The sequence below is a fragment of the Papaver somniferum genome, unplaced genomic scaffold (assembly GCF_003573695.1).
Source record: "Papaver somniferum cultivar HN1 unplaced genomic scaffold, ASM357369v1 unplaced-scaffold_32, whole genome shotgun sequence".
NCBI lineage: Eukaryota > Viridiplantae > Streptophyta > Magnoliopsida > Ranunculales > Papaveraceae > Papaver > Papaver somniferum.
This window is the reverse complement of record NW_020643262.1, coordinates 2,317,602-2,334,209: the sequence shown is the minus strand read 5'-3', so window position 1 is coordinate 2,334,209 and position 16,608 is coordinate 2,317,602. Positions and strand designations below refer to the sequence as shown.

The 16,608-nt window shown below is 35.9% G+C and overlaps 1 protein-coding gene across 1 annotated transcript; it reads right to left on the bottom strand.

The window, feature by feature from the left end:
- Positions 1 to 2,920: 2,920 nt before the first annotated feature.
- On the bottom strand, positions 2,921 to 3,769 carry LOC113341872. Its single transcript, XM_026586589.1, has one exon. The coding sequence runs from the start codon at positions 3,767 to 3,769 to the stop codon at positions 2,921 to 2,923; it is 849 nt and encodes a 282-aa protein (XP_026442374.1).
- Between the last annotated feature and the right edge of the window lie 12,839 nt (positions 3,770 to 16,608).

Genomic DNA, 16,608 nt, shown 5'->3' with positions numbered 1-16,608 from the left:
CCATGCATTGTTTGGCGACCTTGGACGGCTAGGATTTGCATCTAGAATGGAAGTGTGGTCGTTGATCGTCACACGCCTTCGTTTTGGTAGCCGCGTAGGGAAGGACGGCAAGGTGGGGCCAAGGATAATGGTGCGGTTGGCTTTGCATGGTGGGTCCAAGGCTTTGGCATGCCATTGGCGCATGGAGCGGCTATCATGGTTTTCCATTGGCACAGTGGTGCGTCTGTCATGGTTGGCATGCCTTGGCGCGGAGATGTGGCTGGCATGGTTTTCCATTGGAACAATGGTGTGGATGGCATGGTTGGCATGCCTTGGCGCGGAGATGTGGCTGGCATGGTTTTCCATTGGAACAATGGTGTGGATGGCATGGTTGGCATGCCTTGGCGCGGAGATGTGGATGGCATGATTTTTCATTGGCACAGCGGTGCGGCTGGCATGGTTGGCATGCCTTGGCGCGGAGATATGGCTGGCATGGTTTTCCATTTGCACCGTGGTGCGGCTGGCATGGTTGGCATGCCTTGGCGCGGAGATGTGGCTGGCATGGTTTCCATTGGCACAGTGGTGCGGCTGGCATGGTTGGCATGCCTTGGCTCGGAGATGTGGGTGGCATGGTTTTCCATTGGCAAAGTGGTGCGGCTGGGATGGTTGGCATGCCTTGGCGCGGAGATGTGGCTGACATGGTTTTCCATTGGCAAAGTGGTGTGGCTGGCATGGTTGGCATGATAGCATGAGAATTAGGGTTTGGCATAGATGATGTCGGTCAATGTTAAGTGTTCTACCATGGAACATGACACATAAAAAAAAGGTGCCCTGGTAATTCTTACGTAGGCATGCTAATCGATTCAATAAATGTGCTAATGGTCATAGTGACGTCATGTCAGATGTGCGGTTTTATGATTTTAACCCTAACCTAAAAACCACCATCAACATCAGGTTAACGACTTAAAGACTTCATTGGGATTGTGAATCCAGACCGATACTACTTTTATCGTAGTTGTGTGATCTGATCTTGCATCTTCTATCGTACGAGTACAATCAAAAAAAGGTACCCTGGTAATTCTTACATAGGCATGCTAATCGATTCAATAAATGTGCTAATGGTCATAGTGACGTCATGTCAGATGTGCGATTTTACGATTTTAACCCAAAGCTAAAAACCACCATCAACACCAGGTTAACTACTTAAAGACTTCATTGGGATTGTGAAGCAATACCAATACTACTTTTATCGTAGTTGTGTGATCTGATCTTGCATCTTCTATCGTACGAGTACAATCAAAAAAAGGTACCCTGGTAATTCTTACGTAGGCATGCTAATCGATTCAATAAATGCGCTAATGGTCATAGTGATGTCATGTCAGATCTGTGGTTTTACGATTTTAATCCAAAGCTAAAAACCACCATCAACACCAGGTTAACAACTTAAAGACTTCATTGGGATTGTGAAGCCAGGCCGATACTACTTTTATCGTAGTTGTGTGATCTGATCTTGCATCTTCTATCGTACGAGTACAATCAGATTGATTGGCTTGAGATTGATATCTTCGATAGGCAAGATATAAAAAGTAAGCACAAACATCTTCGTCTCATTGTTTGTGATTCCACAAAATATTTTTTCGCTACCATACGATTAAGATTGTTGTGAGGTGATTGATTAATCTAGGCTGTTCTTCGGGAATATAAGACCAGATTATAAATTGGTTCCTGTTCACCTTGATTATTATCAAAAGACGGAACAAAACCTTTAGGGTTTATCTGTGGGAGACAGATTGATACTTTGATAGACTTGTCTGTGTGAGACAGATTTGTTCATTGTTGAAGCATGCGATTTTGGGTCGTAGCAACTCTTAGTTTGGGTGAGATCAGCTAAGGGAATCAAGTGTGTAGCATCCTACTTGGATCAGAGGCGTAGGGAGTAAAATTGTACCTTGGATCAGTGGGAGACTGATTGGGGTTCAACTAAAGTCCAGTCCGAAGTTAGCTTAGAGTAGGCTAGTGTCTATAGCGTCTTAATACAGTGTGTGTTCAATCTGGACTAGGTCCCGGTGTTTTTCTGCATTTGTGGTTTCCTCGTTAACAAAATTTCTGGTGTCTGTGTTATTTCTATTTTCGCATTATATTTGTTTATATAATTGGAATAATACATGTTGTGTTTTTGAATCAATCAATTGGAAATCCGACCTTTGGTTGTTGATTGATATTAATTGATCCTTGGATATTGGTCTTCGGTACCATCCAAGTTATTCCTTGTATTTGATTAGAACTCGCAGTTCTTGCTTGAGTAAATCAAATCAAGAAGAGAGATATAAACTCGTTGATATACTTTTAATTGATTGAGTCTTGTTGATTCTCTTAAAAGTATATTCGAGTTTGTCCATACAGATTGCTAAGCGAAATATTGGGTGGTGTTGTTAGACCCCCGCTTTTTCACCTTTGTTTTTATTTTTTCTCTTTCTCATTTTATGAATTAATTCATGGGCTATAGTAATATTTTCAGAAATCTTCCTTTTAGGAATGAAGGCAGATTGAAATGGAGATATAATTTTGCTAAGAAGACCTTTCATTCTATTAGCCATTAGTTTAGAGATAATTTTGTAAGTTGTGTTAGCTAAAGCTATGGGTCTAAATTCAGCTGAAGTGATTGAGTTCAAAATTTTAGGGATGAGAGAAATGAATGAGGCATTCATTTCTTTTGACATATAACCTGTTTCAAAAAAAATACTTGGATCATTTTAGTTAAGTCAGGGCCTACAGTATCCCAATTTTGTTGAAAGAATATAGGTGGGAATGCATCTGGCCATGGACTTTTGTTAGGTTCCATAGAAAAAAAAGTTTGTTTTATTTCAGCCATAGAAGGAGTGGTGCATAACTTGTCATTTTCAGCAGAGTCAATACTAACAGGGATTCTATCTATCATGTTTTAGTCCAAACAAGGATTTACAGTTGTAGTTATTTCAAGAAAGTGTTTAGTAATACAAGAGACAATTTCAGGTCTACTATTAACCCATACATCATTTTTGTCTTTTAAGGTTTCTATCTTGTTTCTTCTAAACCTCTGTTTAGCCCTAGCGTGAAAGTATCTAGTGTTTCTGTCTCCAAACATAATATTTTGATCCCTACTTTTATCCTTCCAAAAACTTTCTTGTATATTGTACCATTCCGTAAGTTTGTTTCTAAGGTTCGCAATTTCCCTGTTTTTATTAGGATAGCTGCTTCTACTGTTTGTTTTCTTAAGATCATCTTTAATCATTTCTATATTTGTTCTAATATTGCCAAAAGAGTATTTGTTCCAGCCTCTAAGGATATGTTTAACAGAAGTAACTTTCTTAATCATTGTATGAGCATGGGAGCCTCTGATCTCCTTTTCCCAACAAGCCTGGATTAAAGGCTTACATTCCTCATGTTTTATCCAGTCGCCAAAATACTTAAATGGGGTAGGCTCATCATTCCAAGTATTATGAGTGTTAAGAACTATAGGCACATGGTCAGAGGCAAGATGCCCTAGATATTTAATACTAGAATTAGGGAAGCTAGTAATCCCCAGGGAATTACCTAAAGCCCTGTCACGTCTCTGTTCTATAATATCATTATTCTTTTTGTGATTATTCCAAGTAAAAGTGTAACTCGAGAAGCAAAGATCAATTAGACCACATAAGTTAATAAGATTATTAAAAAAAACTTCACTATTGTTAAAAGCAAATATACTTTTATTCTCTTCAGCATGCAACACGACGTTCATGTCACCTATGATTACCCATTGTTTGTTCATTACCGTTAGCTAGGTGCTTGATAATATTCCATGACTCAAGTTTAAAAGGAGTGTAAGGATTACCATAGAAGCATGTGAGAATCCATTCTACATTATTATTATTCGGAAGAACTGCAACATTGATGTAGTTACACGCATGGTCAGTAGTAGTAAGTTTCATATTGTTTTTCCAAATCAAACAAAGACCTCCAACACTACCTCTAGGAGGAACTAGACAGTAGTATTAACATCTAAACTCCTCAAAATGTTATGTGTTGCTTTATTTTGTTGTTTAGTCTCAGATATAAACAAAATGTCATGGTTTGTTCTATTTAGAGTGTCAAGCAAACTCTTTTTGGTTCCATTACTACCCAGGCCTTAGCAATTCCATCATAGAACACTAATAAATTCCCAAAAATATGAAACAAAGGGATATTCGACAACACAGATTAAATTATTAGAAATATAATCTTCCATTACAGCATGAATTATGGTTACTTTACCATTAAAGTTTGACTTACAGATACAAGTGCAATCCGAAATGATAAAGTAAAATTGAGTTTTCAAATTCACATTCAAAGAGGCAAATATGTAATTGCTCAGGTAATGTAGAGGCGTGTACTTATTTTCTATGCAACCGTAAATTAATAGATCATTTTTAAGTAGATTATCAACAAACAATTTGTGTAAATGAGTTTTGAGGTTCAGGGGGTACCTTATGATTGACCTGAAACTTTGTCTTGTTCAGGGAATTATCCATTTTCCCCCGTTAAGAGAGAATAGTGGTGTCGCAATCAAACGAAACATTTTGGTGACCATCCATATTAAAATATTCCCCAATAGCATGATAATTATCTAGCGCACCAGAGTTGCAAGAGAAATAGAGAAAAAAAATAGTTACCTCCTACAAAACCTAATTTCCAACTTTTGCTTCTCCGAATCGTGGCTTGTCATCCAAATTTTCTTGCCTTTAACAGTAGAAACATGTTGAATTATGCTTTGATTTTTCTTTTCTTTATATATCTCAACAAGAACATGGAGAATTTGAGAGGGGTAAGGATTAAATTGGGAGACCGTGTTTCTCTTAGGTATTTTGATAAGCGCTGGAGAATTTAGATAAATTTGGTAAAGCTATAGTCTTGAGATACTAATTAGGAACGGAAATGATTAATCTACCGAGATTTTATCCCAACAAAATACACCGACTGAGATAAAAAGCTCGCCCCACTTAAACCCTTTCTAATCCCGATGCAGAGAAGCGCTGCCGGAACCACACGATCTTCTCTTGGGACACACCGCGGGAGAAAAGCTCGGTGTGTCTATCATCACCCAATTAGGAATGTGTTTGGTGGTGTTGCTCCCGACACGTGTCCCTTTCCTTTTTGCCAACAATAGTAAGGGTCCGTTTGTCTGTGATGTTTACGTTTCTTCCACTTATAGATAAAGTTGGAAGAGTTGCTATGTAGAGATTCCGAAGCAGTTAAGGGGAAGACACCTATAAGGACAAAAGCGTAAAGAAAAGTGAATTTGTGGAAAAAGGACATGGAAAGGAAATAATGAAAAGTTCGACCATTTTTGGATGTGGTCGACGGAGGTGTCTCTGGAGAATTAAAGAATCAAACAAACAAGAGAGATTCATCAGGGAGCTTTAATAAAACTACTTCTAAGCATATACGAATTAACAATTATAGCTAAAACAAAAAATGATAATGAATCTAATAGATGAAAGTAGATGTCGTCAACTTCTTTGTAGATTCTGAATCTGTTGGGGTGATATAATTTCGAGCTTTGATCGATATAGACAAAAGAAAGCTCCAGATGATAATCAGTTGATTGATTTTTGAGTCTTTTTGTTTTCCTGAGATGGCAGATCCAAAGAACCTTTAGGACCTCTGATGATCAAATGTTTTTTATTTTCTTTTTTACTTTTTTCTCTAATTCCCCCTGATTATCTTTCGATTTTCCTTCTAAAATCTTCCGACGAATCAGTATCAAAAGTGTCTTAGTAACTATCTTTCCACGGGTCTTCTCTGTCAACGGTGTCTTTGAAACTTTGGTGTCTTAGAGCCTTTGGTATCTAGTATCTCAGTGTCTTCGTAACTGTGGTATCTTATCTTATCATTTTCTGTATCTCAAATGTAGATAATAGAATCCTCTTAAATTTCCGGAGGACTTCCGATCATATATTACCGCCGGTAATTTCCAACGGTGTTATATGTTGGATATTTTCAATAACATATAAAATAAAATGGTTTTCGATTTTGGTTTGTCGCTATGACGAGACACAATGGATGTTAGTTGGAGATGAAGAGACACCTCTAATAGGTGAAAATGATCCTTTTGTTCCCTTTGTTCGGGTTGGGTGGTTTTGGGCGTGAGCTAATCGCACCGTTTAGACCGTGAGTGTTGCAGACATTAGATGTCCCGCCGGCGTGGCCAGACCATTCCCAATAGACACCTTATATGTCTTTTGGAAGTGAATAGGTATCTCCAATAGGCATGAATTCCCTATAAGTAGTGATGATTTGTTTTCATTCAGATGATGGAAAACATATCTAAATCTCTGATTTCTTTTCTCTCTAAGCATCATCAGAATCTAAATATTGTGTGTTCTTGATTGGATCAAAGGAAGTACAACTCTTGAATCCAATTACGTTGTTAGGGCTTCATTGTATCCTGAAAGCAATATTTCACTGACCGGTTGTACTCGCCAATTATTTGGGAATGGTCGAAATAATTGCTGAGAAGAATCGCAAGGCCTTGAAGCTCCAGTGATACAACATTTTTTTCGTTCTTGTATTGTTGTTCATCCTCTGTTTTAGCCCAATTTTCCAACAGTTTTCAGCAATTATCTTTTCCGACCATGGAGGGTGAAAATTCAGTTGATTCAACATTGTTAATTTGTGAGAATGTTTTCTGGTTGATTATGGAACGCTCTGTGTTTAAGAACGTTCCTGGTTAATTTTCAAAGCAAAAAGGTTTTCTTTTAGGTCGTTGTCTTCTATGTTTATGTTTGTCACGATTTGGGATGATCAGCTTGGGCTTTGTCATATTATATCAGAATTTGGGCCTTTTATTTAATCAGGCTAGGCGCATACGCATTAGACATTACCTGATTATAATTGGGAAAATTAGACGCAGGTCCAAAAAAATAATATTCTTATTATCAGGTCCACAATTAATTTTAGATACCGTGACACCTAAAATTATCCAAAATTATTAACAATCAATACATAACTCGTTATGCATACTATTTTTTCAGGCATAACTCGTTATGGAGCCTAATTTTTCACGGGTATAATTGGCAACGCAATTTGGATATAACATATCTAAAAAAACGCGCCTTGGAATTTTACAAATTTTATACCGTTGGAAATCTTTTTAAGAAAGCTACGCAACAATTACAAACAACAATATCAAATTTTTGTTTTTCACGAAAAAATCGGAGGTGAACATCATTTTAGGCAAAATTTTCGAAAAATGACCACATAACCATTATGCAACGACCAAAAAAGATGCATAACACATTCTGCAGACACATAACGAATTATGCAACCATTTTCTCGACTGCATAACAAATTTAGCGTCTGCATAACAAAGTTACGCATCTATAACAAGTTAGGTAGCCACTGTTTTCGTTGATTTTAGTGCGTACATAAAAAAATTGATGTATAATTGGTTATGCAGCCATATTTAAGGATAACCTGATCAATTTTCTCGATGCATAAAAGATTATGCAACAATTTTCTCGATGCATAATGCATTATGCAGCCGTATTTGGGATGGATATCAGGTTATGCATCCATTTTCTCGACTGCACGATGTATTATGCATCAATTTTCAATTTCACACAAAATAACAAAGATGCCGGATAATGTGTTATGCATCCATTTTTTCGACTGCATGACATGTTATGCACTCATAACAGCATCATCTTCTTCTTCTTCGTTGTTCATCATCCCAGCTCAAATAAGCTTTATTATTATTCCTTGTATTTCTAAATCTCAAATAAACTTTTCTTCCTGTTCTACTTGATTGAAACAATTACAAACCCTATCTCCATCTCATAACACATCTCAGATCCATCTTCTCTATCATAATACCTAATTAAAAAAAATTAAAAAAATTCATACATCTTTCGGAAATAACAAACATCAAGATCTCGATTCATCTCAGACCATCACCTCAAACCCTAACTTTCGATTCCATTCATCTATTGTTTCCAATCTTCATGTGATTACATTGTCTATCAATATTATTGATCGTAAGTCACAGTTGGGAGGAAGAAAAGAAAAATAATTGAAGAAAAAGTTCCCGTGAAGAAGAAGAAGAAAAGATCCGAAGAAACCAAATTTTATAAATTGTGGATTTGGGAGAAATTTTCTCACGAAAATTGGATGCGCGCGTGAATTTTTCTGCCGTGAATTTCACGGTATAGAAAATCTGTAGAATGGATCTCCCTGTAGTTTTCACATTACAGTTTGAATATTCTCTACAACGAAGAAACAAGAGAAAGAACACGAGACGGACAGAACAGAAGGGGAAAGAGTTAAAATATGGAGCGTCGTTGTCACTTTTCTCTGCTACAAACTCTATCAGGATATCAGTAATTTTTGGAAGATCGGTGCCTAGATGCCCAACGGTTACTGCTAACAGAAACTGCCACCGAATCAGATAAGTATCCCTATATATATATATGCATGTTTTCTTTCTGCGTTTAAAGGTACATATCCATGAATCCATGAAAGATAAAGGGATAATGGCATGTTTAAGCATCATCTGCGTTTAAGGTCATTGACTAATGGTTTCTTATTGTCTGCACTTGAAAACATGTCTTTTCTTGGTTGTCGTTGGTAATGAAACATTATAACCGCATGATAGTACTTAGTAACTTATTCCATGTGAATGCAAGTAAGCCACATCATTGTGATGAAAAGATACAAGACATACTGTTTGTCAAAATTCCACAATAAACTCCGTTTAGTGTGCGATTGCTTACCTATATCTTTATGTTGTGATTATATCAAACATAGGTGACTTGTAACTTAAAACAAATTGGCTCGTGTCCAAAATGGACTCTCCGTTGTTGATAAAATAGTTTTCACATTGTGTGTCCACCTAGTGGGCGAAGATTTGATTCATAATTGAAAATCCATGAGATATTGTACAAAACATGATAGGAATTAAGCATTAGTTTTCTCTGAGATTTCTCTGTGTATGATAACAAAAGGTTCGCACAGTGTGGCGGTTTGAAAATGTATATCTAGTCCTTGATCAGGATTAACGTTGTGTTTTGTGGCATTTGAGAAAGTGTTATAAAATATGGAGATCGGAGACTGCCATTGATGATTTTGTGATTATCTCTTTGATGTGCCAATGGTTTTTCCGTTACATGTGACTATGTTTTGTTTTCTTGCCGCAATTATACAGAAGTATGTTTCCCAATATGGCTGGCGGATTAAATATAGTTTGTGTGAGCCTTCACATATTTTATTGTAATCAAAATGTACATATCGATAAAACAGACAGCCAAGTCCAAAAGTTTGGATTTGAAGATTTCTGTTTATAAATTTTGGGTGCACATGTTTGATACAAATCAAGCAAACATGCAAATCTCTAAAGAATCCTATTTCATGACATTGAGTTGCATTTTTGGCATTTAAGAATTGTCGTGAATTGGCGGGAAAATTATATACAACGCCATAAATTTTCTACTTCTTGGGTTATTTTACAATCAAGATAATCATTATTGTCGATATAACAATTCCATGACATGAGCATAATTCTTGTGATAAGAATTATAAGAATTCCATAATATGGAAATTGGGATGTCTTAAATGATATCAAAAAGAAAATTCCGGTTAATAGGTAGCGTGTTGGAAGATTGGGTTGCCGACCAAAAATCCAATGACGAGGTGTTACGATATTACCGAAGGATAAATTGCGAACATTTACATTACACAGTGTAAATGTTAAATGGACATTGTCAATGTTTGTGTGTAAGAATTTGTAGATGGTTGTGCATGAGTAGAGGAGTTACTCATCATAAGTATTATACTTGTTGAGATAGAAAGTATATAAGTTGCCTACAAATTTCTTATGCCTCTAGTGAATGTAAAGTCTATAATGACTTCTTGTGAATTAACGGTGAATGTTAATTATGATTCCTAGAAAAGTTACAATTATTTTGTAAAATCAAATAAGAACATTTTTTATAATGTTGTCAGAACTAATTGCACGAGTAGATGCAATTAACGGGGAAGAATGACTTAGAACTAACTTGTAGAGATCCCAATTTGGAAGAAGTCATCTCAAACAGTCTTGATTATTTGTGAATCAGGCTATGATCTATAACGTCTTTAACAAGATTTATAATGAAAAATCAAGACATACAAGTCTTAAGCATTGAACGGTAAGTCAATTACTCAAGAAAGGAGTAATTGCAGTTAGCCATTGAAACAGAGAACAACTTGGAAGACTATTTATGAAGAATCTTCCAAAGGAAATGTTTCCAATGAAGCATACAGAAATGGGAATAAGGTCTGTGAAGGAAGATTGATCATCCATAGCAGAAACCCAACCTATGTTTGAAAAAGATAAACAAGGTTCAATGTAGTACCAACAAGTTATGGATGTGATTATGGTGCACTAAGTAAAAACTTCTCATTTCTGTGTTAGTGCAGTGATTCTGCAAGAAAAAAAGATGGATGAAAATCCTTAATAAGTCTACCTTTTATCACAAGGTGTCTCGCAGCAAAACCTTCGAGACTTACCTATATGAGTATGGAAATCGGGCCGCTTCCTAAGAGAGTAAGACCGTTCTCTAAAGAAGACTCATGAATCCAGGATAAGCACAAGGCCATTAATGTGCTGAGCTACAGAACACACAGTCTCTGAAATCAGTATGTGTGGAGATTCCGGTTTTATCACATAGGGTACTTGGTTCAAGACTGATTTCACCATTGAACCCCGATAAGGCTTTGAATTTCTTACACTAAGTGAAGGTTCAAATCCAAAAGATACCTATCATTTATGTATTGATTTCAACGATGATGCTTATTTCCTAATTGAGATTGAACTATGTTGGTTTGATCCCACTAGGGTACGTAGGCAGTCACTTGAGTGATGCAGCCACACCGTTTTGTAAGTTTTTTACTTTATTTTCTGCTTTTTGGTTTTTGAAAATAGGGGGAGATTGTTGGATATTTTCAATAACATAGAAAATAAAATGGTTTTCGATTTTAGTTTGTCGCTATGACGGGGGAGCTTCCTGTGTTGAATAGACACAATGGATGTTAGTTGGAGATGAAGAGACACCTTTAATAGGTGTGATGGTTAATAAAAGACACAACCATTCCCAATAGACACCTTATGTGTCTTTTGGAAGTGAAGAGGCATCTCCAATAGGCATGAGTTCCCTATAAGTAGTGATGATTTGTTTTCATTCAGATGATGGAAAACATATCTAAATCTCTGATTTCTTTTCTCTCTAAGCATCATCAGAATCTAAATATTGTGTGTTCTTGATTGGGTCAAGGGAGTACAACTCTTGAACCCAACAACGTTGTTAGGCTTCATTGTATCCTGAAGGCAATATTTCACTGACCAATTGTACTCGCCAATTATTTGGGAAGGGTCGAAATAATTGCTGAAAAGAATCGTAAGGCTTTGAAACTTGTGATACAATATTCTTTTCAATCTCTGTTTTCATCCTCTTGTACCCAAATTTCCAACACTATAATGCTTATAAAATGAATTGATCTCAGAGAATCATTCAGATTCTGAACAAAAACTTGACTGAGAAAGAATAGAAGAGAGAGGAGAGAGGGCAGAGCAGAAAAAGATAGAATTGGAACTTGCTGTCTTCAATATGTGAAAGAGTGGAAAATTGCTCGTGGGATAGAGTAAGAAAGAACTACACGCCTAACAGTCATACTTTCAATAGAAAAAACCTAATATGGACGGCAAGCTATATGTCGTCCAATATTATTTACGCATCATAAGAACTTAACAGTAGCAAAACAAGAAATCTCTTTATTTTTTTTTCTTTTTTTTTTTTGTCTCGCTCTCTTTTTCTAGCAAATTTCTCATCCTCCTCTTGCAAATACGGCAGATTGTTAGCTGTGTAAAACTTAAAAATCTAGTAATATGGCAGGCTAATATCCGTTTGAACAAGAAAATAATCGCAAAGGCAAACGGTTTGTCGTTTTTCCTTTATTTATTTCACAGGACAAACTATTAGCCGCATAGGGAAGATTCTCACTCACTTTTTCGATTGAAAGAGAGGTTGATTGAATTTGGGGTGAAAGGGAGTTTCCACCCATAGTAGAACCTAATTTGATCAAATTTGATCAACTCTTTCATTTTGAAGGAGACTCTCAACCCTCATAGTCCTTGCTCTAAAGAAGGAAATAGACAATGTAAAGTTTCTGCTATAAACTTGCTTTTAGCTCATGCACCGCTTGTTTTTGCAACACTGCTAATAAGATGTGCCAATTTGCTTAGGGGCGTGCCAAACTGACAGTTCCTTACCCGGTAGATGTTTTATTTGGATGATTTCTGGTACACCCTCAAACAAATTGGTACCTTTATTAGTAGCCATGATAAGTAGATGGTGCCTCATAGGTCTATATAAATTTTATACGGTGTCTTTTTAGACCTTGTTGGAATATGACAGCTGCACAGATTCATAGAGTCGCAAATTGATAATAATTTTCCCTATGATTATTTTTTGTTATTACAAGCCAGCTGCTAATTGTGTTCGTACAATAGAATTTTAGTGGGTAATGAAGCTGCGAAGTTGCTAGATATAATTTGATTTGTAATTTTAAGGTGAAGCACAAAGAAATCATTTGCCTCTTATTACTTTAGCACTGACATTGTTACATTTTTTATACATTTGATATCGAATCATTTGCCTTTTATATACATGTGATACATGGTCAATGATGTGTCATTACATTACAAAACTTGCAGTCAAAAAGTATCTAATAAGATTAATATATGTTAAAATATCCTCTTCTTTAAAACACTAAGTCATATGAGTTTCCACGTCGCACGGTGAGTATGACACCCCTTTCAAATTAAATGAGATAAAAGCTTTGAACTAGAGCAATTCTGGAAAGGAGAAGTGGTGGAACTCTGTTGGTCGAAGCGTTAAAATTTGAATAATATTGGTTTACACCCTATATTTAAATATCCGTTTATAACTCCGTTAGCAAAAACGTGGGTATACAACACTTACGTGTTGATTTTCAGCTAACTAATTATTTACACTTGGTTTACACCGAATATTTAACTGGATGTTACTCACGTCCGTTAGGTATACAACACGTAAGTTACTGATCTTAGCTAATACTTAACTCCTCAGTTTTCTTCTCAGTTTCCCACTTTCAACCCCTCTTTTATGTTTCCAATCTTCTTCAACACAACGAACCGAAATTCAACAGAGTCGGTGATGGTGCTGTGATACGGTATTTCTTCTTTGTTATTATCGTTCTTTTTACTCAAGTTAAATATAGAGCTTTTAGGGTTTGAGACGGGTATGACTAGGGTTTGAGATTTCAGATTTGAGATTTTGGTATAGATTTTATTGATCTGTTACCAAAAAAGTAACATGTTCAATTTGTTTGGTTTTATATTGTGATCCCTATTTGCGATCTTCTATTAAGTCTGTTTCATCCTTTTATCCAATTTCTGATAGTATTTGTCTATTACTTTCAGGGGATGATGTTAGTTTTTTGGATTTTCATGACTGATTTATGTTCTGTATAAATCACAATTTCTGATAGTGTTTGTCTATTACTTTCATGGGCTGGTGTTAGTTTTTTGGATTTTCATGACTGATTTATGTTCTGTATAAATCATAATTTTGGATTTTTCATTAAGGGATCTATGTTCAGAAATGATGGTTTGCTAAAGATGGGTTTTGCTTGAATTTCATAGATTCATCCATAATTGATCCCCAGACTTTAAGAAAGCTTCCTGCAACCATATCAAATTTATGTCCTTAAAGAAAATAACCGTTTTTCTATTTGAGTATCTTATCAAACAGTTTTATAATTGTGCAAATATTCAAATTGACTTTGCGCTATGTGTTAATTTTTGAGTGCTACTGAAGGATTTTTTTAACAGGTTAAAAGAATACACCTGTCATGTTAGATACTCCAACTTTTGGAGGTGTTTTTGGTGCATAAGATATATATGAGCCTTACTTTCATGATATTTATCTTTAATCTTAATTCTTTTTACTGTCCTCTGAGATTAGACAGGCATGTATTATTTGTGTTTTTTTTTTCCTTTATTGGTGGAACTATTTTAGCAGTATTTAACATTTTGAGCTAATTTTTCGTCATTTAAATTAGTTGTATACAGTTATTTGTAGTATTTCCCTTCTCGCATTTAACCGGTATCAGTATATTCATGTGCCATTTGGCAGAACCTGTTTTCTGAGCTGATGAAGATCAATTTTTCTCCCATTACTAGCTTCTTTTTTTTTGTTGGTGGAACTATTTTAGCAGCATTTAACATTTTGAGCTAATTTTGCGTCATTTAAATTAGTTGTATACAGTTATTTGTAGTATTGCCCTTCTCGCATTTAACCGGTATCAGTATATTCATGTGCTATTTGGCAGAACCTGTTTTCTGAGCTGATGAAGATCAATTTTGCTTCCACTACTAGCTTTTTTTCCTTTTTCCTTATTGAGGATTCATCAAACTACTAAATGCTCGGTCAAGGCACTTCAATTAGGAGATTGACAGATTGATACAAAATAAAAATCCCAAACCCACTTTGACGGGGGTGCAGCTACTCTTGACGAAATTAAAATGTATAAAAATAGTTACTTGGCCTCTTTAATGGGATGCACCCACCTCTAAACTTTAAATTAGCTGGTGGATATTCAAGATGGATGACACCGGAATTGGTTATGTATGCACTTATTTGGTGCAATGACATGGATTTTATTTGGGGTATTAGTATTTGATAGACCATTAAGTTGGTTTTGTATAATGAATTGGGGTTTAGTTTGAGAAATTGGTGCATTAATTTTTTACTACGATGGTTAGTTGTGGTTTTATGCTTATCTTTCACGGAAAAACAAGCACAAGAAGATTGCGAGAAACTAATTTTTGTTGCTAACTTTGGTCTAAAATTTTCGGTGGTCTTAGTTTGTAGCTTAATATATTTAAGGTTATTGGTGTGACCTACTGCTTAGGAAGGTGAATCTAAAGGAGCAAATAAAATGATGGGTTATTTAGATATTTAGTGGTGGTGACAAATATGGTAAGATTTCTAAGACTACTTTCTTAACTTATTAAAGAATTTTATAGTTTCACCGAATGTTTTAATATCCTAAATTAATGTATCTCCAATCATAGGGAGCTACACTCTTCGGTTTGTACATGACTTTACCTATATTGATCATGTATATTATGGGAAAAATGTTTGCTTCTTTTAGTCTATTTGGCTTTGCAGGTGTTGAAAACCTTTTATGGTTTAGATAGCATCCAAACAAGGGTAAGTTGTTTTCAACACTGGTGGATCACGAATTTTGTACACAGGTGATATTGTCATTCGAGGTAAGGATACATGAATGGCAGAAAGGAGAAGAAGAAGAGTGTTAGTTATGGTCTCACAACTGTGAAACTAAACAAAAAAGTAAAATTGTTATCAACAAAAGAAAAAAATAAACGAGTATTCAGGAAGGACGAAAGACGACGATGTAACTAAGTTTCTGTTTTATGGCATTCAACAATTTCATGAGTGCCAACGACTACCATAGGTGCTCATAATACCAATTTTTTTGGTAATCCAGTAACTGGATTTTTTGTTGTTAGTGATGAGATCCTTTTGTTTGTTGTCGATTAATCTTTGAACTTCTTAGAGCCTTTGTGGTGTGTTTTTGTTAAATTTGTTTTTCCTTTCTGTTATTTTGTAATTAACTAAAAATAGCACATACGTAAAAACATATCTTTTGCAGTCAGTGAAATTATTTCTTTTGCTTATGTTTCCTACATTCTAAAGAATGAGTCTGCTTAAAGTTATTTTTGATTCTATAGTAAAAATGCATCTGGGCGAGGCGAAGCCGAGCCATACCAAATCAAAATTCCTAAGCATGCATTGGGACGGGTCACGGCGAAGCCAAGTCGTACCAAATCAAAAATCCTAAACATGCATTAGGACGGATCAGATCAAAAATACTAAGTATGCATCAGGACGGGTCGAAGCGAAGCCGAGCCACACCAAATCAAAGATGCATCGCGAAGGGGCAAGCCTACCAACCAAAAATATGGTTAAAAGAAGAAAATTTTTTGATGGTGAATGGTCTTCGGCTCCACCCGGTGCGTAGCACGGGTACAAAATCTAATTAATAACAAAGATAAAATCCGGCTTATCTTGGACCCGGTCAAAGCGGTGGTTCATCCACCCAACTGTTAACATATAACACTCCTCCTAAGATGATCCAGCGCTCCGAAGATGTTGCCTCGTCAAAACCTTTGAATAAAGATTCGACGGGATAAAAACTTGTGAAAGGGGATTATGCTCACCATGAATTTTCTCTTTTGTCAAGGAAATATTAGGAAAACCATTTGGGATAAAACCTGAGCTTAGATGAGGTGGTTACTGCTATGAATTTACCCTTTTGTGCCAGAAATGATATTTGGGGCAAAACCTAAGAGCCCGCGTCAAGAAAACCAGTTGGACAAACATAAACGCCAAAAGCTCGTAATAATAATGTCGACATCGAAGAGCATGTTGCCTCGTTAAAACCCCGTCTATATAACGTGTGGCATAAAAATCCGATCACGAAATAAAGTACAATGGACGTCGCCCAATAACGGTGCAGGATACATATATG